The sequence below is a fragment of the Polyodon spathula genome, chromosome 5 (assembly GCF_017654505.1).
Source record: "Polyodon spathula isolate WHYD16114869_AA chromosome 5, ASM1765450v1, whole genome shotgun sequence".
NCBI classification, from domain to species: domain Eukaryota; kingdom Metazoa; phylum Chordata; class Actinopteri; order Acipenseriformes; family Polyodontidae; genus Polyodon; species Polyodon spathula.
Genome location: NC_054538.1, coordinates 25,087,326 through 25,111,858, shown reverse-complemented (window position 1 = coordinate 25,111,858; position 24,533 = coordinate 25,087,326). Strand labels below are relative to the sequence as shown.

The following is a 24,533-nucleotide window of genomic DNA, read 5'->3' as shown; positions in this document are numbered from 1 at the left end:
ATTTGCAAATAAAAACAATACATCAATTTAAGGCTGTTTAAATTAGTTTGAAATTGCATCGGGTCAATATGGCTCAAATCATAACTGATGTACCTAAATTCTGAACGTAGTAGGGTTAAAACGGTGAGACCACTTGTTACCATAGCCGTTAATTTCAATAAACAACACACATTCAAAACTTATTTTTTATTAAAGTCCAACATGCAACATCTACACAGTCTACTATTTTTTTCCCCAATTCCCACGAGAGGTAAATTTAGAGAGAGAGAAACAAAGGGAGGCGCAGCAACCGGGATTAAGACGTCACATTGGAATGAGGGACTGAGTCTTCCGGGTCAGAAACTGGACTGAGAGGAAATTAACTCAAGAGAAAAAAAATACAGAATCAAAACCAATATAGAGATGTAACCACTAGAGAGTGTAGATAATATTCACATTACAACATTCCAAAGGGAGGAGGTACGGAAAGCACCGAAACTAGGATAGCGAGTAACAGAAAGCGCGGAACAGCTGGGGTTTCATTTGGTGTTAGTCTCAGCTGACTGCCTGTGAGTAGTTTTACCACCCCCCCGCAAAAAAAAAAAAAAAAAAAAAAGAGTTTTATTTTTTGCTTGCTGCTGCGTCTTCTGCTGAAGTAGTTTGTTGAAGCCACTGCCTGTTACAACAAGCGCTTCGTTTGGTTTGAATGGTTTCTCAATTGGAACTGTGGAAGCAGTCGAATTGTTGTTGTTTGGTTTGGGATTTTTCATTTTGAAATTTGGATCCTCCGCGTGATGTTCCATTGCATTCCCCTGTGGCGGTGTAACCGCCAAGTCGAATCGATCGATAAGAGGCACTGCTCGCTGCTGTCTGTACCCGATGAAGTCTACAGACACAGCCGCAGCTTGGAAGAACTATTGCTGGACGCAAATCAGTTGCGGGACCTGCCCAAGGTAAGACACAGTGAAGGTAGAAAACGGGAGACCAACACAGATAATTAGTTTTTACTACCGGCAAACACAAGAAATACATTTTAGCCATGTGTGATTTGAGAATGTAACAGTATGCATATAATGCATGCAGGTGGCTTTTTAAAGTTATGCTGTACTAGACCTGCTAACCTTGTGTCGTGAGAAAACCAATGGCTTTATGACGAGTTGTTGAGTAAAGACTGTGAATGCCACTGTACAGGTAAGTGTTACTTTTAACTTTTTAGTTTTAATCGGCAAAATATAATGTTTTAGTGATGTTTTAATGTGCTGCTCATGCCATTGACATACAAGTACAGTGGTAATTTACAGTAGTTACATGTTGTCACAGCGTGAGTTATGATAAAGCCGGGGAATGTGTGGGAGTTGGTGTATGTATACTTAAGTGGTTTATTTGTAACACTGCATTTGCTTTTTACTGTAATAACTATGTAGTGTATGTAGCGCTCATTATGTCATTTCAACCATCTTCTTGACAAACTGCATTCTGCTCAATAGTTGATGTATTTTTGTAGTTGCTAGAGTTTCCCATTAATATCACGTGCCTTCGTTTTGCACATGTCAGTTACAGTAATATGACCGATTTGCAAGTTTGTGTTACCTGTTCAGCAGTGTCATTTTTTAAATTACCTATCGCAATACTGGTTGGGAACACTAATTTTAATTAACACTTATATTGAAAGTTTCATGAGGTTAATTGTAGCTGCAAACCTAGTTACAGTGTAACCTAACAAGCTGTCCAATTTAACCTCTTTGCGATGAGTCAGTCCTTTGCAGTATGTGACAGGAAAACTGCTGTCTTCGACTACATCGCGCTACAAAGCGGCATGCAAAACTAAATGAGATTGTTTGCAGTCTCGCCCCAGCCATGACCCTTCCAGACCTCTCCCTTGCTATTGTTGCAATCTTGCCTTCTGATGGACTGTACACTAGCCAGACTTAACATGCGTGATATCATGTATGCTTAAACTGTCTCTGCGCTTTTTACCACATGGTGTCACAGAGGCTTAAATTACCTTGCTAAATTTCACAGGGCTTTGAGAACCTTATATCCTATTCCCAAATTCAACTGTGACGTTAAAAAGTAAATAAATAAATAAATACACCCATGGATTTCAGCTTAATGTTTTGTGTGTTCACCTGATTCATTTGCTCATACATTAAATTGGTTAGCCTACTATTACACGTGTCACAATAGGCACTAATTAGAGGATGATTTTGTATTTAAACTATAAACTCAAGCTCCTTGAAATTATGTTGATTGAAATGGTTGAACAAAAAAAACATTTGATTGCCTTAAACTTTAAATATCATATGGCCACACTAAATGCCACAGCAAGTTCAAATAATGAATTAAATCAATATATCATCAAATCAAAGAAGCAGCTGGAAAGATAGGTAGTATCTCAAACTGTCACAATATTGTACTAACAACAAATAAAACACTGGAGCTAGAGCAGTACACATTGAATAAAACAGTGACATCTGCCAAGTTGTAGAGCATTGTAACTTCACTTCCTGAATGTGATTACAAAATACATAATAAATCCTAAATGAACAAACCATACAGGAGACAGTCGCCTGATGTGGTGATTGTTTGGTTTGTCCTTGTCACAGTCAGTAATTTACTTAGTATAAAGAGGATAGTATTTTTTTTTACTGTTGAATACTACACTGTCCTCTACAGCAGGGGTTCCCAGACTTTTTTTTACTTGAGGCCCACCTGTTCAGCTGCATTGGGCACCGTGGCTCTCTGTTAGCACTTGAGAAAAATGACAAAACAAAAAAATACCAAACAAACACAGTTGTAAACCTGTGTCACTGAATAAACATAATCGAAATTGTTATTTTTTTCATTTGAATCTTATTTTTTCTTCATAAGTATTTTATTCTTGCTTTTTCGTAAGTGTGTCCATAATGTTTTTAAGTCTTCATACACATATATAGTGTGTCCATATATATATATATATATATATATATATATATATATATATATATATATATATATATATATAGAGATGCAATATTAATCAATGCATTGATTATTGATCATCCGTCCTTAAGTTTCCCAAGCTTTGATTACATATTGGTGAATCGTTGCATCAAATAAAAAATTTTTGTTTGGCAATTTAGTGGATTTTGTGTAAGTTTTTAAATGCTTTTGAGATATGTTAACATTTTAAGCATATTTCATATCACAATGAAATAATTGACTTTTTGTTATTATTATTAATGTCTTAAATTGACATGATGAGGACGCACTCATGTCTTTTCCGTTTTAATTGAACTCAAGTCTTTAGATTTGATTTAAATAGTGTTCTCATTTGAATGCAAGTAGTTCCTTGCTGTTTAACTATTATGCACAGCAGTGTTTTTAGTTATTGGATCTTCTGATAAAAATGCTCAGTTGTTGATTTTGAAAAATAAATTAATGTCGATTTTAAATGTACATGTGATAATCGATTAAGAAATTAGGTTGCGGATTGCACCACTCATATATATTAAACACAAAAAACTATGTTTTACTTGATGGTAAGAGCTGATCATTCTGAAAAAGGCAGGAAATTGTCAGGTAAAGGTGCCACTGCTCCCTTACCTGACCCATGTTCTGACCAGGCTTTACAGCACACACTGCTTAACTGGTTTGCCGAAGGAAGGTTCAAACCTTCGATGGTACTAATTTGCATAATTTACTGGTGATGTCACCATAGCTACTGGTTTATATTTGATTGAAAATCCTGTTATATTATTATCCATATAAATTGAATAAAACATTCATATGGAGTTTAAAAATACGTTATATAGAACAGTAATAATGTTTTTTTTTTATAATTTAAATAAATGAAAATACACGTTTTATTTACACATAGTTCATGCTGCTTGTGATATATACAGTAAGCTTGCATTGGAGCAACACCAACTGCAGCAGACTTTGGCAAAACAAAGCTTTATTTAACAGTTGCTGTTCCAAACAGATTATCAGTCACAGTCACATTTTACTACTACTAAAAATACAAATAATACTATTAATAATATGAACTTACGCTTGTCAAGTGACCGTGGAGATTGGATGTGCCTCCATGATACGAGTCACTTGCACAGTTTGCATTAAGCTTTTTTTTTTTGGTCTAGGCATTCAATAAAAAAATCCCAAACAGCAGAGAGGTTTCGAGACGTTTCTTTCAATACAGTTTATGTTACAGAATGCTTTGTTCTCTCGATGGCGAGTGAATGAAAGTTCTGCCTCACATGAGCTGGAGGGGGGAGAGGCGGACGGAATTAAAGTTATTAGTGTTGGCGTATATTTTGTATGTTTCAAACATATTCTACCATTCTCTTACGTTTTCTTGTACATTAGGTATTCTAGGTATATAGTGCTGTCTTACCGAAGCACTACAGCCGCTATATGTACCGCCCCATGTGCTTTGGCATACTATAACTTGCTCCATGTGGCGCCGTATAGAGTTGCTACGTATAACGATTTGGTAGTAGATTTTAATACACCAACTTTTGTTTACATGATGTGTATTTATATAGATGAAAAGATCAGATTTTGCATGAGTGACATTTAATCAATTAATGAATCTTTATTTTATTTAGTGCCTTTCATAGTGGACCACCATCACAAAGCGCTTTACAAGATGCAGTAACAACAAGAAAATCCATAATACTTTAAATACAGAGAAATGCATAATAACATATTACAAACAATATAATGCAATAAACATTACCAGATGTTTGAAGGTTTCTTTCCGAACACAAAAATCACTTAAAAAAAAAAAAAAAAGAAAAAAAAAAAAAAGCAGTGCATGAATGCAACTTGACGAAGTTCGAAGGTTTAAAATTACCTTTGAATTCCTGTCTAGTGAACGAACCGTCGAACTTTCGAACACAGCCCTAAAATATTTACAACTGTCATAACTATTTCAGCTTTTTTCTTTCTTTTTTTGGACTTTGGTTTTGTTTATGAAGGACACAAAAACATGGGCGGAAGAAAAAATTTGATGGATGTGTGTCATAGTAATGTATGGAACCACTGAAGGTACATGGTGTAACAATGAAAATAGAAGGCCACTAGCCACTAGATAGTAGCCTTTTAATGTACACCATGTCCCTTTAGGGGTTCCGTAGTAATGTGATCATTGAAATTAGACAAATGTTACACAAGCATTTTCCAACCAGTCAGTCCATGAACCTTATAGATTTTTCTTATCCTTTTATGACAGTGACTCTTCTAAATTTCTAAAGGATATCTATTAGGCTGTTTTAAGAGAACTTTTGAATCCTCAGAAACCCACTGGTGACTTCACACGTTATCTGAAGTGAACTCACCTACTGTACCAGTTAAGCAGTGTGTGCTGGAAAGCCTTGTCAGAATATGGGTCAGGAAAGGGCGCAGTAGCAGCCTTACCTGACAATTTTCCGTCTTTTTCGAAATTGTCGGCTCTTACCTAACATAGTTTTATGCGCTTTAATATCCATTATTTTTTCACTGAAAATCTGATTTTAAAACATGATATTTATATGCAATGGAAAGTAGATCCCTCCATTTAGATTACAGTCCTCTGTATATCTTAAAGGAAGTTTTTGGTTTGCTATTTATTTTTTATTTGTGGTGCAAATCTTATTTTTTGTATAAGAAAAAATCTCTACTATTACAACAAACATTCCCAAGAAGGACTAGATTTTAGATTCATTATACTTAAATCAATTCAACCATTTCATTGCTTAATATAAACAAGATACTTGCCTAATAATCATGAACAACAGGATCTCCTGTTGTAACTCCTTTAACAAGGGATTTCAACATGTAAACAAAACGCTAGGGTAAATCACATAGAAAAAAATAAATAGAGAAAACACTTTTAAGCTCTGTGTTTTACTTTTTTTTTTGTTTGTTCAAATGCAGCTACCCTAGTGTATTCACAACTACTGCATGTATTGCACAACAAGGTTCATACAGAAGGAGGGTTCTGAACATAAAACATAATTATTTGTGACCAATTTATTACGTGATTTTTGTGTTCAGAAACAAACCTTCAAACATTTGGTAAGGTTAATTATCATGCACATTATATTGTTTATAATATGTTATCGTGTGTGTGTGTGTGTGTGTGTGTGTGTGTGTGTGTGTATATATATATATATATATATATATATATATATATATATAGATAGATAGATATTAGCACCCATAGAAAGTCTACACCCCCTTGAACTTTTTTCACATTTTGTTGTGTCGGTTTGCACCAAACATAACGCTTTGCATGTAGGCCAAAAGGTTCCATTTTAGTTTCGTGAGACCACAAAACTTTTTGCCACATGGCTACAGAATCTCCTGAGTGTTTTTTTGCATACTTCAAATGGGATTCAAGGTGGGCTTTATTGAGTAATGGCTTTCTTCTTGCCACCCTACCATACAGGCCAGATTTGTGGAGTGCTTGGGATATTGTTGTCACATGCACACTTTGACCAGTCTTGGCCATAAAAGCCAGTAGCTCTTGCAAAGTTGCCATTGGCCTATTGGTAGCACCACTGATCAGTCTCCTTCTTGCTTGGTCATCCAGTTTGGAGGGATAGCCTGATCTAGGCAAGGTCTTGGTGGTGCCATACACCTTCCACTTCTTAATAATAGTCTTAACCATGCTCCAAGGGATATTCAAGGACTTTGATATTTTTTTATACCCATCCCCTGATCTGTGCCTTTCAACAACTTTGTCCCGAAGTTCTTTTGAAAGCGCCTTGGTGCTCATGGTTGAGTCTTTGCTTTGAAATGCATTACCCAGCAGAGGGAACCTACAGGAACTGCTGAATTTATCCTGAAGTCATGTGAATCACTATAGTTTAATACAGGTGGAGGCCACTTAACTTGGTATGTGATTTTGAAGGCGATGGGTTACACCTGAGCTAATTTAGGATTGCTGTTACAAGGGGGTGGACACTTATCCAGCCAAGCTATTTCAGTTTTTATAATTAATTTTCTACAAATTTCTAGAATATTTTTTTCACTTGTAAGTTGTGGGGTAGGATGTGTAAATAAATTGGGGGGGATGACACTTTTTAATACATTTTAATTCCAGGCTATAAGGCAACAAAAGGTGAATTTTGAATGGGGGTATAGACCTTCTATAGGCACTGTATATTATGCTTATGCTTTAAAATGTATGTAGTGCATATAAACTAAATTAGTCATAAAAAAATGTAATGGATAAAGCCACGATCCACAAGAACCACAAGACGTAAGTGACCTAAGGAATTCAAATTACTTTACCCACAGAGAATTCATAAATTGATGGAATACCCACTAACTTAGTGTTGTACAAGCCACACTCCAACTCATGCAGTCCATTGTGAATTATTGCACTTGCAATGTGTTTGATTGTGTACAGTATCCGTTAGAGTTTATATGGGTTTGGTACCGTATCTGGATTACAATTCCCTACCTAGATACTGTGAATCCTGCTGTCCATTCTGGACACTGGAAACAGAAGAGTTACATTTTAGCCTACAGTATAGGCTTGTAGACAGCATTGAGAATTATTTGTTTTAAAATAATGTCTTTCAGTTTAGTATGGGAAATTATTTTTGTTCAAAATTGTTTACTTTCTCTTTGAAACACTTTTATGTGATCTATAAATAGCAGAAGTATGAGAAGACGGCCACTGTCCACCCATTTGATTGCAGATGTACTTGATTTGGCATGATGAACAATATTTGCCGCCTTTCTCCTGTACACCTGTGACTTGTAGAGTGTGTGTGTCCTGGATATCGCATGGCTGTGTGTCCAGAATAACCCTCTAACAGGAGGGCATTGTCGGCACAGAAAACGGTGTCTGCCTTGGGAAGTTTTGGATCATATTCTCATACTGCAGAATCGTCTAATCTAAAGGGATGTTTTAAATTAAAAGTTTCTATAATTAGTATTTAAATTTAAATTTAAACTCTCTACCTGGTCTCTGATTTTGACTCTGAAGGGGAAAAAAAAAGGATTGTATTTGTTTAAAAAAATAAGTACTATTGATACAGTGCATGACACGTACTGTATATATACAAAATAAGCTATCTATATTAATATATCTATCATACAATTTTAATATATATATATAGATAGATAGATAGATAGATAGATAGATATACACACAGTATACAATTCTACATGGTCTTGAAGGGATTACGGATGTTGGATGATTCATTGTCAATTAAATTTTTATACAGATCTAGTTCATGTTAAAATATAGTGTATAATTGAGGATAAGAATGAGTAAACATTGAGGTGATTTCATGTAGTGAACAGATGCTATTGGGTTTAATGGTAATTTAAACATGTTCTACTTATTAACAGCATTATATTGCAGAATTTAATTCTTTCAAAAAATGTTGGTGAATAAAGAAAATCAGCTAAATTGTCGAATTGTATGCAGCTGAGTCTGCCCCTTTGACCATTGTGCAGTGGACCAGAAAACATGTTCCGTAAAAGCTAATATCTACAGTATACTAATAAGGGATGTGTAGATAAGTACTCTGAAACTGTTTGGCAAAATGTGGAGGGGGCTACAGCAAGAAGCACAATTGATGTACTTAAAAAAACAAGTTGAAGTGTATGGGGGGGGGAGACGTTCTGTTAATGAAAGTAGGGATGTAACTAAAGGTACATGTTGACCTTTGAAGATTCAGAACACGTTTCCAAAGCTACTTGTTTATATTTGATTTATCTTAGGTGTAATCCGTACAAATTGAATAAAACATTCACATCTAGTTTAAAAGCTGACTAAATGGAAATTTTTTCAATCTGTAGTTTTTCCCACTCCACTGGCCAGGCTACTATTAGACAGTGTGCCCTACAGTGAAAGATGTGATTTGGTGCCTGGAAACAGTTGTTTATTTTTTGTAGTACTGGAAAAAATTGTATAAATAGAAGAAAATAAAGAAGACGGACAGACCAGTGATTGTTGCTGTAAAGAAGAATGAAAACCTGTTTTAAATCCTTTCGTTCATTTAAATTAGCAGACTGAAGGTAATAATAATTCCAATTGGTCAACATGAACTACAACTTCCATATTGGAGGGTCATTTGACTGATTCTATACATTGCTACTTGTAACTACACTCAGTATGTGTGTAGGTCATGTTGGATGGAAGAAGTTATGGCCTACTTGAAGAATGAACGACCTAGTGCAATCCACAGCATCCTGCAATTTCTGTCTCGTCCATCTAGTGTATGATAAAGTTAGCCTTACAAAGGAAAATAAATGTCTATGTATCGTTGAGTTGTGGTCCAGCACTTTTCCTGGATGCTGCACAGTGGCTTGGCTGTCTTATGAAAAGTATTCACATTGTTGTCAGTTTAAAACAACATCATCAAATTGCCAGTAACCAAACCCTTTTGTCAGTATACTTTGATTAATATTACTTTTTAGAAGCTTAATATCAAGACATGACACAAGACGGTAACTCATATTTGAGTAGCATGAACTCAAGAACTTGCGCTGTCGTGAGAATATGAATATTGAACATCATTTTACAAGCATATCACTTTTGTCATGTTTGACCAGGAAAAAAGAAATGACAGACAAGTAGGTCATCAAAATGGACAACGGAGTAAGCAGAGGAATTTCTGCCAGGCCCGTGAATACTTTTAATGCCTAACTTTTTGGCATTTGGGATGTCAGCCAACACTGCTCAATGCAATACAGTAGTTCACTGTTCTTCTTTCGACTAGTGATGGTGAGAACCTGAAATGCTTCAGGTTGTTATTACTACATGAAGTGTAATCTCCTTAATGCCATTTAAGTACATTTTCACAGTAGTTATTTACTGTAAATAATGATACTTGCGCTTTTACTGTATGTTTCAAAGGGCCATGTTAATTCTAAAGCAAAATGCATCATTATATTTTATAGGGTGCACTAATTTCAATTTTTCAAAAATTGCCTGTTAGGCTATTTTTCATCTGAAGGGTTTAAAAAATGGGAATTTTAAATCAAATAACACACCAGTTTTCTTTTATTTATTTTCTCATTTTGAATTTCATGCACATTTTATGTTCTGATAAATCCATCAAGTTTAAGGATTATTTTGTAAATATTCTATTTAACATAACTACAATACTGTATGTCTATACAAAGGGGTGAAAGTTGAGCCTGAATACAGGGGTTGGATTCACTGTATTTTGTGTTTCACAGTTGTTTCCTTTTTACAAAGCTGACCAGTCTTTGTAAACACATACAGGCAATTTTATTTGAAATGTTGGGTGTTTTTTTTTCATTGCATGCACTTACTGGCATTGTTATCACTACCGCTTTCTTTACATTGTATTCAATGCAGTTTGAAACCACTGCTGGTAAAGTGGGTCAGTTAGGCCTCTTTTTTTAATTGTTGTTTCTCTACTGCTGATCTGTAATATAGATTGCTTTGCTAGTCTCCTCAAGGAGTTATGTCACAACACATTTTTCCCACATTGAAAGAAAGGTCTGGATTCTTAAGATTGCTTTAATTATACTTCTAAGAGTTTGGCTTGGCATGTCTGCGCTGATCATTTTTACAGAAGTAGTGTATGAATAATTGTAACCAGAGAACTTTTTGGAAGTTGCACTGTAACTTGTCTGAAGACAATGAGAAAAAGAAAAAAGGGTAAAAGTTACTGGCACTTAGATATTTTTAGTGTCAATGTTTTTTTTTTTTTTTTTTTTTTTAAGTTCCAGAACTTGGCATCATCACATTTTTTGTTATGTCTTTTGTACAGTGCATGAATAAAAACTATTTTTTATAATGCCTATGCCCCCATCACCTGCTGGAAGAAAGTAATATTCTAAGATGTCCAGGTCTTAAATATTTTCAGCATTTCACAAGTCCACTGCCCACCAGTCTGCTGATAGTTAGTTTTCTGATTTTAGTCATTTTTAAAATCTCATTCCCAGTCTATTTAAGCAAGGAACTGTGTAGACAATCACACCATGTTTACCATATTACAATGAATTTCAGCTTAATACAGAACAGAGTCTTAAGTGTGTACACTACTGCTCATAAGTCTTGAATTTGCAATAATTAAAATTGACACATCAATTTTCTCAGTATTATTATATGTATTAAGTATTTATTAGTTAAAATGATAATGCATTAAATAGCATCCCAATGTAATTGTACATTATCTACTGGGCACAATTTAAATGTGGTTTGAATGGGCATAGTAGTGCTATAAAGTAAAGAGAACTGTCGATTTAAGTTTTGGTTCAACATGAAAAAAAACTAATGTTTTGTTTGGAAGAGCACACATTTTACTTGAATAAAGTGCATTTTAAAATGTTTTCAAGAATTCATTATTTCTAAAAATCTTTTTTTTTTCTTTTTGCTTTTACAGCCATTTTTCCAGTTAATAAAGTTACGCAAACTTGGACTAAGTGACAATGATATCCAGCGACTCCCTCCAGAAATAGCCAACTTTATGCAACTAGTTGAGCTTGATGTATCTAGGAATGGTGAGTAAACAGGATTATTTTATTTATTTTAAGAAATGGCATGTACTTGGTGAGAGGTGATAGAACTGTTGGACAAAATGACAGCTTCCCCTCAGCTCTTGACATTAACATGTATACACTGGTCTTCATCTTACACCCAGTTCAGTGAGACCCAGTGCACTAAAAGCTGGAGGCTGGACTCAGATAAGTCACTTTCACTGACTTGGATTTCATTATTGTTAAAGTTCAGCCCACGGTTGTTTAACCTCATGGAGTTATCCTTTGCCAATTCTCCACATATGCAGTTTCTGATTTTCATTAATTATGTATTATAAAAAAACCCAATGCTTTGATGTGCGTTTTGGTACTGAATATGTAAGAGTAGTGGTAAAACAGCAAAGCAGCTTTTACATGCAGTAGATATTGAAGTAATAATAACCAAATAAAAAAGGTATTAGCTGCTCAATAACTGCTTGCTTTTTTTTTTTTTTTTGCATAATAACATGCATTTGTCTTTGCAGATATTATGGATATTCCAGAAAGCATTTCATACTGTAAAGCTCTTCAAGTGGCAGATTTTAGCGGTAACCCCTTAACAAGGTAATTTTACTGTCTTGTTACATTTTGAAAAATTGAAGCAAATTAGTCAAATTAAATAACCTATTAAGTTTGTTTTAAAACACATTTAAAACCAATTTACACTGCAAAACAAAACAAAAACAAACTGTTGTCTAGAAAAACCTTGCTTCAAAAATAGGTCTAGCTGCATTTTTTCCCCGCCTAAAACTAATTTGTAAGGACAGATAGAACCACTAATTTACATTTCCAAACACACATGTTTGAATGATTGACGATAAAAAAAACTAAAAAACTAAACACATGCTAAAATAATCCAAGCAGTTCTGTTTTGATGAAGGTCAGATGCAGAAATCAAAGAGACAATTGAAAGAAAGCCAGGGAGGATAACATGTCTGCCTAACACGTGTCTCATACTATATGAATGAAGTATGCAATATTTCTTTCTTTTCTTGTACGCAAATTAACTATAACTTACCTCATAATAAACGTGGTATATTGGTTTAATAAAATAACTACTAGGCTGGTTACTGGAAAGTGCTTAAAACAATGCTCCTCATTAGTAAAATAGGGACCCTTATGGGATAATGTCCTTCCATCAGTCTGTCTGGTGAAGGCGATAACGTTAGGTTACTTACCGTAACCCTGGTTCCCGGAAAGATAAAACGACAATGAAATGACCACCAACAACATTACGCATGGGATCTGCCTGTCTATTGGTAGGTATTTTCTGAGCTCTCTATACCAGAGCTGCTGATAGGCCCCTTCCTGGGATAACGCCCTCAGTCCCACCTACCGAGGGATTAAAACAGTCAACCTGCGGAAGCCATTTCTCTTTTTGCATCGAACCCACAAGGGCAACCAGTGCGACCTTGCTGGTTGGTGGTCGTCTTCTCTTTCAGGGAACCAAGGTTACGGCAAGTAAACGAACATTCGCTTTCAGTTCGAAGATGACCACCAACAATATAATGTTTGGGGAAATTTATACCAGAGCCGTGGCGAGGGAGAAAGAATGGCAGCATACTAGGGACGCATCAGAACCACTTTACCCTAGATTAGCAGTGTGGGTATGCCACCTCAGAGACCATTGTGCCGATTGAAGGCAAGGAAGGATCTACCACATTCAAGCTGTAGAAGCTGGAGAATGTATGCGGCATAGCCCAGCTAGCCGCAGTACAGATATCAGACAGCGAGGCTCCTCTGAAGCGGGCCCAAGATGTAGCCAACCCTCTGTTAGAGTGCACAGCTACTCTCCCAGGTGAGTGGTAGCCAGCACTGTCATACACCGCAGGCACTGTCCGCAATCCAATGCGACAGGCGCTGCTTTGAGAGGACCTGTCCTGGGGTCCGTATACCATGACAGACAAAGAGCTGGTCAGTGTGACGCAGCACTATTGTCCTATCGACGTAACGCTTCAGTGCCCTCACTCGGTAGCGGAAATTTAATCTCCTATCCTCTGAATCAAATAGAGAATGATTCATGTGGAAGGCTGTGACCACCTTGGGGAGGAAAGCAGGTTTTGTACTCTGTGAAAACCCTGCTGTCATTGTCCAAAATCCGCATACAGGAGCTGTGCACCGACAATGCCTGCAGCTCAATGACCCACTTTGCGGAGATGATATCCAAAAGGAAGAAATTCTTCATAGACAGATGCTTCAACTCTATGGAGTGTATAGGCTCAAATGGGGCCTTCATGAGAGCCTACAGAACAACATCAATGTTTACGGGGGCATGGCACACAGAGATAGCTGCTAAATATACCTTCAATGTTGAGGTGACCTACTGCTGCTCCAGCTCCCATGGGAGACCCAGGGTCCGAAGCTGGTGCAGGTGGTAGCTGGGCCGGGACCTCTACTGGTGCAGCAGGAGCTTGCTGCCTTTACAGTAGCTCAAGGACCTGGGCCATCTGCTCCTTGAGAAAATAATATCTTTCACTTGCCTTGAGCGCTTCACCCTTCTCGCCTAGGGGGGGAAATGGAGCTACTGCGAGGTTTTGGCACAGGATCCTGAGCGCAGGGGATCTCCTGAGGAGTGGGGATGGGGCCTCCAAGGGCTGCTGATGGCTCTGCCATGGGAGACTAATTGTCTATCCCCATGGCTCTTCTGAGTCTATTGCGACTACCCTAGGCTAAAAAGCAGTGCATTAGCCATAGAAGTCCTCTTGGTCCATGGCCTCCGTGGCATGTTGGACCCCCTAGGCACCGCACGCAAAGCGGGGGATTGTCACAGAGTGGCATATTTGCCTAGCAAGATGTGCAGGCATGGAAACATGGAACCACTACTGAAAGCACCATGCTCACTGAGTGGACTTAGCGCCGTGTGCGCTGAGTACTGTGTGCACCGAGCAACGGTTACTATACTCACTGGGGTACTAAGCACCGTGTGCACCGAGGCGCTATGCACATCAGGCACGAGGCACCGAAGTACAATGGGCTGAGCATGCACCGTGGTACCGAAGCACCTGAGGGCAGCGGTGGGCGAATCTGTGGATGGAGTACAATAAACAATAATAGTGGGAACACAACGTGGGCGGGCCGAGGCAGCTGCGCGGTCTACTCTACTGCAGGGTTTGTAAAAATACAATTGAGGATAAGGGCTTCAGCCCTAAAGGCAAGGGATCTGCAGTAGATTGAAGCTACGCTACGTTTCAAAAAATGCTGTGATATCACATACAGGGTTTTAATTTTAAATCCCTTGGTAGGCAGGACCGAGGGCATGATCCCAGGAAGGGACCTATCAGCAGCTCTGGTATAGAGAGCTCAGAAAATACCTACCAATAGGCAGTCATATCCTATGTGTAATATTGTTGGTGGTCATCTTCGACTTGAAAGGGAACTGCCTTGATATTGCATGATCTTAACCCAAACTCTGATCCTAGCCTCCTGTAGTGTTTTGGATGGCATTTATCTATAATCTGATAAGCTCTTGATTTTATTCAGCTATTTTCCATCGTTTCAGATATTATGCAAACACTACGTGATTATGAGATGTGCACTGGTTATCAACTTGGATGAACTTGATGCTTTGTGAAGTTTGAGAGATATATCCCTGTGACAGAGATTGAATGACGCTTGGTGTTAGATCTCCTTCCTGACCTGTGAGGGCATTAGAAAGAAGTAACAGAATAACCTTAAGCAAATGGCAAGACAATTTACCGTAGGGTTGGTGGAAGTCGGCCATTTAGGAAGGGGGTGGAGCTACGGCACCCAAGCTCACTGACCCGGACGGTAGACAGCGTGGCATCCAAGGATTAGAGGAGCGGATGCGCTCGTTAACCTAGGGGTCATGGGCGAGGGTATAAATAGGAGGGCGTAGCTTCAGTGATCGGTTCCTTTGCATATGGTTATACTATACGACCTAGAAGGAGCCCGTATTATTAAGACTGAAAGCCGTGAGTGTTGTCAGTCTGTGTACTAACACTGTGTGTCTTGTGCTGTTTGCTTTCTCACTAAAGAGTACTAAATATGATTCGGAGCTGCAGCCGCAGACCAGCGTAAACCCGGATATCACAAGTCGCCTTTTCCACTACAGGAATTGTCTCTGCACCGCTAGCACTAAAATCACACTGTCGGAACTGTGTCTTTGTTTGTGTTTTGTGTGGGTGAGAAAATATGGGACTTTTTGGTAGGGGGTCAAACCCGTGGGATTACAAACAGCAGTGATAAACGCTGCTGTACCACTTCCATCATTATTATTGTTTGCAGGTTTTGCCTTAAGGCTCTGGACATTATAATCATTTATAAACACCCTTGCACCTGTAAATCATTCGTCTGTGTGCTTAATCCGCTCTGCACTGCACTCGCCTGCATGTGTTCACCACTTTGCCACAATCCCCTATTTAATACTTTTTCAGTTAGCGTGTCAAACCAAGTCATATGTTTTCAATAGAATATTATTGTAACTGACATGTTTGTTGTCTGTATGGGTAGAGTCTTACCTGAATAATTACAGAATTTTTTAACTGGACGTCGGTTTTTATTGATTTATACCCGATTTTTTGTCTATTAATCAATATTTTCCCATTACTATTTTCTAGGAAATACACAATATTTTGGTTAAAGTGCTGTTTTATTTTGATTTGTTAGGATACAGCAGACGTTTAGACTTCAGAGGATCAAGTAACGTTCAAACGTGGTTCTCTGTCACTTCACAAACACGTAAACACCTGATTATGTTAGCCAATCAAAGTTTGATTATTGTGGCAATTGCTGGGAGTAGTAACTACTAGCTTGATCAAAAACTAAATTGAATTACTTCCACAAATGTTTTTAAACGTAAATGACTTTATGAATATTCAAAAGAAAGTGTTTCAAAGTATACAAAAAGCAAACATAGCAGGAGTGTGTCAGATGATGCATAGCATTGCAACTACTGCTGCACTGAAGTGCTGCATGTTCATGCTCGCTGACAATAAAAAAACATACTAAAAAATAAGCAACACATTAAACTAAAACAATGAAGTGAACTGAGTGACAAGCAATCAATTTTGCGGCTTTTAACAGGCGCTTTAATAAAAAGAAAGTGCAGAATGACTGTGCTAATTAGTTTGTCAGAGAGCTGTGCTTTGCTGGACAGCTACTTGTTTATTGCAGAGGGGTTTGTATTGGTGACTTTGTGTGACAGTGCCAACAATCTTAATCGTAAATATTTGACAGAAAATGGTGATGCTTTAGTTGGTAAACTTATGGAACGCATTGATGTAAATGTCCAGTGTGATTTTTCACGTGTCTCCCGATGGCTTGCACTGCCCAGTTCTGTCAATTTTCTTTTTTTTTTTTGTGATTTCAAGACGAATATACCTGGCTTGTTTTGTGCTGATGTCATGTTCATACCTTCTGTAGATAATATTTCTGTCAAAACAGTGATTGCCCAAACGTTCACAAAGTACCAACTAACTTGGGAAAATGTGGCCTTGACTTGTGGCCAGAACTGCTACGCATCATGTTCCACAGGTAAAGTGTGGATACAAGTTTTTTTTACCCTGAATTTTACCGATTTGTTTTCAGCTAACATTTCTTTACTTATTTTAATATATGTAAAGTAAACGCAGAAAAATTCCCGGAAAATGTTTTTAAAGATAGAAACCGAAAATGTGGAACACTACTTAAAAGTAACTACAGATCATTTGCCAACAAATTGTGAACTGCTCTTGAATGCCCTGAATGAGCTACAATAAGTGGGAGGGTGATTTATTTAAAAAAAAAAAGACCAGAGGTTAAAGAAGTAGGAAGAAAAGGCAAATGTTTGAAGAAACAATTGAATACAAAGATTGTGCAAAGACAAGAATGCGGCCCTCTTCCTCCACATGTACCAACATATTCAAGAACACACGCATTTTTTGTATTCCAAAAGGAGAACTTTGGGGGATATTGTGATTGTATTGCTTTGATTTGCCAGCCTTCTTGTAGAAGTTACTGAATTCTATGCATGTCCACTTCATATCTTCAACATGGATATGGTCTTTTTAGACACCAGACTTCCTCTCAGTAAATATGTTTAAAGATTACTGGTCTTCATGGTGTTGCCAAATTCTGCCCCCTGTTTTTCCTCATTTAAAATGACAACATATTCCTAAACTGAAGGCGGGTTTTAAATAAATAAAAAAAAAAAGGAATGAGAATTGCATCCAGCTGTTCTCTAGTATATGATCTCTAGTACACTTGTTTAGAGTCTTGATGCTTCCTGAATTACCGTTGCAGTAAACTGTGGAAATCTCTGGACACAAAACTTCTGCCTCCTCGCTGAGGAAAACCACCGGAAATTAATAAGTAGTAATGTCAGAAAAAAGAGCGGCCTATGATTAAAATTAAGATTCAAGATCAATCATGGTCTGAATGACAGCAACCTCTATAACTATGTAATTTTTCCTTTTTTTTTCTTTTTTTTTTTTTTTTTTTTTTTTTTTTACTGCAAGCTGATTGGTGTCACTATTTCTTTGTAGGTTGCCCGAGAGTTTCCCAGAATTAAGGAATTTAACCTGTCTCTCCATCAATGACATCTCATTGCAAGCTCTTCCCGATAACATTGGAAAGTAAGTACCTGTATCTACTCTTTGTGTAGCTTTGTTTTAATTGGTGTTATTTTGATGGGGAAAGTCAGTTGTACTTTAGCTAAGTTTAAATTTCTCTAACTTCATAACTCTTAAGTGTAAATGTGAATTGTTTTCTGTTGCAATCAAATCATTGTTTTTGTAATTTTAAATGTAATTATATATAATATATTTTTTTTTATTGTGTGCTTAATGTCAGGGATTCCAGTTTTACTGTATTTCACAAAAATTGCCACAAATAAATAAGTGCCCATTTTAAGGACTGCTACTGTTTATACAGATTATCTGTAGTGGTTATTTTTTGGACTGCTGTCGTGTTGGGACAGTTAAATACGCAAAAAAAAATAAAAAAAAAATACCTTGATCCTAAAAGGTTGTGTTGGGACCTGAGCAATTGTTTGTGTCTTGGTCTATTTCAGCATGCAGTAGTTTTGACTACTTCAGTTTGAATAGAAGAGCACATTATTCACCACTGGTTAAATTGGAATGATTGTTTTAAAGGACCAAGAGAGAATTAGATTTGATTAGAATGCTGTAGACGACCCCCTTCATCAGAAGATAATGAGCACTGATCCCACTCTAAGACTAGCTCTGTTTTTTTAGAAACTGTATGTGGAGCATCAACAGCAGAGGTTGATGGGTGACCTCCAGTGATGGAGAGACATGACAGTAATCCTCATCCTTTAATACCAGGTGTAGTTGGTAGCTGATTATGTGAAGTGGCTGCTGAAATCATATTAATAAACCAGATATGAGTGCCATTCCATGGCAGGTTTCATAGGTATAGTTTGATATTTAGTTTAATAATTGGGATTATAATCTAAATAGAGCCAGGATTTGTACAAGTGTTCACTTACTGCTGTAAACTGCCTTTTAAACTTAAGAGATACTTGGTATGGGCCTCAAATGTCAGAGTGTTTAGATTTTCTGCTTCAGCCAGAACATCATGGTGACTTAAAACGACAAAGTTTAACCGTTAACCTTTTCCCCTGCAACACCCTGGTACTTTGTACTGAAGAAGTTCTTACATTGACTAGAGGCAGAGTGTTACACCTGGATGTATCGGGTTTACTTGGAGGGATGACATGATTCTGAGAGCCATTTGAGGCCACAAGGTGCTTTAAACTTCTAAACTTTAAAGACACACCAAGATGAGATAGGAAATGAGATAGGACTGTAGGAAAATGTGAAGAAAATGTGAAGATCTAAAAAACAAGAATACATTGGTTAAGATATTTCACACCCATACTAAGGACTAATAAAAATGCATTTTAATTAAACTCTGCATAGCTGGAAATGTTCTCCCCATTTAAAACCATATTAGGTGCTAAAATATTAAAATAAATACTAATAGGCACAAGCAGGTGAATTTGCCAATTCCAGGATCCAGAAAATACATTACTTCAGCTGGGGTCTTTAGCACTAAACCCTACTGCATATGATAAATACTGTACTTGTGGAGGTCACAGAGACGGCTGAAATGGGCGGCGTCAGAACCAGGAAGGAATGAAATACACAACAGACAGGATGAAATGAAATGATGAAGATGCCTGCTGGCGCCGGTTTATTGAAAAATAAAAGTTTTAAACAAACAGAAAACACAGGGCACGGCACACGTCGCCAAAACAAAAAAGACAAACAAAACGGACTAGACAGACAAACACGGTGAGCAGATACTTTACGTTTTTGTTGTTATTATTATTATTATTATTATTATTTATTATTATTATTATTATTATTATTATTATTATTTCCTTCGTCTCCAATCCCGTTCTCCACTCACCGAGCACCCAACCGCGAGTATGTGAAAACGTGCATCTATATATACTGTTGTGCTGGGATTCAATTACTAATTAATTATCCACTTGAATCCCAGCACTTGAATTCATAAAGTGCAATTCCCCGTGCTCACATATTATTACATTTTACTTGCACGTGAAGTGCTGTGCAATCCTTGTGCCTAAATAGACATATACATTTTAAACACTCGTGTTACACAGACCCGTTTATATCCCGTGTACCAATGTCTACACACCACACGCAACACATAACAGATAATATAGAAGGGGCGGGCACTTTGTCACAGGAGATTACAAACATTTAAGCCATGCTGTGTTTTATGTTTATTCTGGTAAATAATGCTGTTTTACATTTTGGTAAATATGAATTGCATTTGTTTGTAGAAGGTGTGGCATGCAGGTTGTTTTTCCTCAAGCTGTACAAGAACAATAAAAAAGACACAGCTGTCAACCTTTGTTTGCTTATATAACATTTTACAGAGATTAAAAGTCAACATGCTGTGTTGTATTTAGATTTCCATTACAGGGAAAAAAAAAGAAAGGGCTGGCAGCTTAATAAACTTTAAGCGCCAGTGTCCTGTGTTTAAACAGGGCTCAGGGCACCAAGTTATGTGATTGGTTGTATGATTAGTCTAGTTTGCAATGGTACTGTGATCCACGTTACCCAGCCAACAGCACAGTATAAGGAAGCCTGTAATCTTTATTTTGCACATTGTATAATCTTGAAAACATAGGTTGCAGTCTTTCAACAATCCCCATTTGTTCACACATTTTAGAAAATTAAAAATATAACACCTGTGCAAAACAGCATGCCACTTGCAACAAGTTGTTGTTTGTGTACCACATGTGGTGTTTGTGTAGGCCTGTGTGTTGCCATATCAAGACCATTACACACTACAATATTTTGTCCATTGCCTTGCTATTGCTGGCTGTGGTCTGGTTATAATGAAAGTATTCCGATGGTATTTGATGTGTTCCTGTAATTGTCGATCTAAATAATGGACTCTTTCACAGAAAGCATTTTAGAGAGCAGCAATAACTAGCCTTTGACAGTTCCGTGCACAGATGTAACGTATGCCTGCTCCAAGAGAATCATTTACTTGGATTTATTTATTTATTTACAAAGCAGATTATGGATTTGGGGTAATGTTACACTCATTGTGTTCCATTTAGTCATATTTAAAACCTATACATTTGTGGGTTACCTTGGTGATGTAGTAAAAGCCTGAAAATCATGTACAGTAACAGTAGAGCTAAGATAATGAGAATTGTTTGGGAGGTATGTAGGGAACTGATTGACCTACAGTAGGCGTGACCAAAACGTCCTTTGCGGTTTAATGGAAGGCATTGCAGAACCAGCCGCCAAACATGTTGCACTCAGGCATGTGACAGTGAATAAAGTGTCGCCTATGTCACTCTACTTCATTTTCCATTTATTAAGATACTGTTCACATTTTTACTAAGGTAAAAATTGCAACATATTGTAGAGAAAGTGGGCACTGCATATACTGTTTTAAACAAACAAGATTTGGTCCTATGAATACTTTCTGTACTGATTATAAAAGGAAGGGGGTAAAGTTTACACCTATAACTTTTTTGTTTTTACACATATATTGATTATATTGAGTGTAGTATTGCAGAGATGCAGGTTAATATCACACTATTGGTTTCATTAACAAACTGTAAAGTAGTCTGTCTTGAGGAAGTTATTAATTACAAGTCTTGGAATTAATATATATATATATATATATATATATATATATATATATATATATATATTATTATATATATATATTAGATATATATATATTATATATATATAATATAATTTTAATGTAGCATTATTTCTGTCCTAGGACTATTTGATTCAAAAACTAGACAACACTGTAGCTGTCAGCATGCATCTTTTGAATTTGCTGCAGCACAGGCCCTAGTATTGAATTGCTTTTTTCTTAGGATATGGGAGAGTTCTATGCTTATTTGAGTCTGTGCTAAATTTCTGTTTAATCGGAAAATAATTTCCTGTAGCTGTTATTGTTATTATGCATTGTTCTGATTTTAATAGTAGGCGCTACTTGGCATATATGGACTGTTGTTTTATGTCTTGTAGTCAGTCTCTCCTGAATGTTTAACTCCTTTGTTAACCTCCCCCCGTTGCCAACTGCCCAAAGGAGCCCAACCTGCCTCCTCGTTTCTGTATGCCATTTACAGATGGTTGTATTTGCTGTCTGTCCTCAAGGCACTACAGTTGATGACTGCATTGCAGAAAATACTGTACTGTACTGTAGTTCATCTCGGAGTAGAGGATATTTGTTTATTTATTGCCATAAATCACATTGCTGTGCCTCATCTGATCACTGTGCCATTAATCTCTGAAAATGCTCCTTTGTAGCTTTTATATGAGATTTGCATTTACTCCAGTTTATTTCCTACTTACTGTAACACAGACTAGAGAAATAGGACACAGCTGTAGCCTGAAATTACAGCCGGAAAGGTTCTGTCAGTCTTTAAAGTTTTAAGAGACCAACAGCATTTAACGTTGTGCAATAGATTGGTTTGGAAAAGGCATTAAGATTACCACTACAGTATGTCCATTATTCTCACAGAATGTTGTCTATTTGCTGTTATTATACAAAGCATTGAAGTTAGTGATTCCAGAGTAGAGCATGTTGTATTGCAAATGAAGTAAAAGGCAATTGCATTACTCGGTTGATGCATCTCTAAGGAGAACTGCAATTTGAAACTGGCAGATGGAGTGACAAAGATCCATCAGTGCTACAGATTTAACAATTTTTCTGTAGTAATTTTAATGTATCAGCTTTAGATTTTCCAGCATTGCGTTGCGTTGTTTCTGACAGCTGTATTTTCTCACAGAACCCTTGAGTACTAGATATTTACAGTACTTTTACAGTATGTGAAAGATATCTATGGTGCAGCAGTTGGGATGAAGCTACAGTAGGGTTGAATGCATGTGCTGGTACCTCCTGGTTTATTTCATTGTGTCCATTAAGCAAAATAATTAAATTCTCGGAAAAACTGTAATCCCATTATTCCCATTTAAGCTTGCATAAGCTATTTTGGTCACACATTTTTTTAAGGGACTTTTTTTTGGTTTAACTGTTAGCAAACAGATAATAAACATGTTAATGTACATTATTTATTTTCTGTTATGGGTGATCTTCTATGGATGATCAAGCAATCAAACACCAGAGCCCTATGGATGATCAATACTCAGTCGATCATATGCTTGAAGTCGGTTCAAATTATTACTGTAGTAATGTTTAACAAATTAAATCAGGTTTTTATTAACCTTAACCCTTAGCTAAAAATGAGCAATGTTGGTTTACAGTTAATAAACAAAAAACGGCCCTTATAATAAAGCGTGACTGCTATTTTTGTATTCTTGGTATTTATAATAACTATGCAATCTGTACTCAGTTTTTGGCACTGGTACAAGTTTGACCTGCATTAATACCAAATACGAGAATTTTCAAATTCATGCCTATTTATGTCATATTTATATAATATACCCACAGCCCCATTTTCAGCTTGCACACAGTGGAGCACACGGTGTTAAAAGTTGTATTGCAGGAAAATTATATTTTGGCAAATAATTGTATTATCAACAAAATATTGTAAATTGTTAAATTTATATAAAAAAAGATGATGCATGTAGGCACTCTTTGCAGAAAAGCACAGCCAGATAAGCACAAAGCAAGCAGGTTCTGAAGGACCAACCCCATCTTAGGCAAATTGTATGTGTGCATGACTACAAACCCCATTGGAGGGATTCCCCTTTAGCGAAACTATAGCATGTCTGTCTTTTATTGCCAAAGGTCAGCCGTGCAAATCCGAAGGAGGTAAAACATATAATAAATAAATACAAAGCATTACAGTATGCAAAGTATTGTGACGAACAAACATGCTACAAAATGCAGAAGCCTGCAATGCTGGATAATACACACTTGGTCAATTACATTTTTTGTAAGTTGGTGTACTTGCAATTATGTCCAACATAAATAACCTGCGTAGTGTGGATTTTAGTTTTAGGCTGTATTATGGAAAAGTGCTTGATGCAATTTATCGCCGTACCTTTCATGACTTCAATTTTTTTTTTTTTTTTTTTTAGCCTTTGTAATTTAATTTCTCTGGAATTAAGGGAGAACCTGCTGACATATTTACCAGAGTGAGTATCTTAATTGTATGATGTTTATTTTTTACAGGCTTAATTTGTATTTTTAAAATTAACAATAAAGTAAAATTAATGATTGTTGTGCTTCTTTAGAATGGTAACCTAGATCAGGGAATATATGAATCTACCGTGTACCCCATATTTAAATATCTCTCAAAACAGACACATTATTTTTTGTGACATCAATATTTTTACACACATTATGCATATTTTCTTTCTTTATTTTTTTTAGGTCACTGGCCCAACTTCACAAACTAGAAGAACTTGATCTAGGGAACAATGAGCTTTATCACTTGGTGCGTCATTTTTTTTTAAATTTTTATTTGCTGTTATATGACTTTTCAAGAAAAGAATTGAGAATTGAAAAGAATTGAGAAATCAAAGAATTGAGTTAGACAGGATCAATTTTACTTTAATTTTATGAAGCAGCTGAAAATCTATTGCAGTGTGATAATTAGGTCAGTTCAGAATGGAGGGGCTGTAGTGCATGTAACC

At 36.6% G+C, this 24,533-nt stretch overlaps 1 protein-coding gene across 2 annotated transcripts in view; it reads left to right on the top strand.

The window, feature by feature from the left end:
* Nucleotides 1-317: 317 nt before the first annotated feature.
* LOC121315751 (leucine-rich repeat-containing protein 1-like) overlaps nt 318-24,533 on the top strand; it is a 40,562-nt gene continuing 16,346 nt past the window's right edge. For both annotated transcript variants that reach the window (XM_041250126.1, XM_041250125.1), the window contains exons 1-6: nt 318-932; nt 11,325-11,442; nt 11,943-12,021; nt 17,940-18,029; nt 23,976-24,032; nt 24,271-24,334. In XM_041250126.1, coding sequence (XP_041106060.1) covers nt 774-932; nt 11,325-11,442; nt 11,943-12,021; nt 17,940-18,029; nt 23,976-24,032; nt 24,271-24,334 — 567 coding nt within the window. In that variant the 5' untranslated portion in view covers nt 318-773. The remainder of the gene's footprint in view (nt 933-11,324; nt 11,443-11,942; nt 12,022-17,939; nt 18,030-23,975; nt 24,033-24,270; nt 24,335-24,533) is intronic.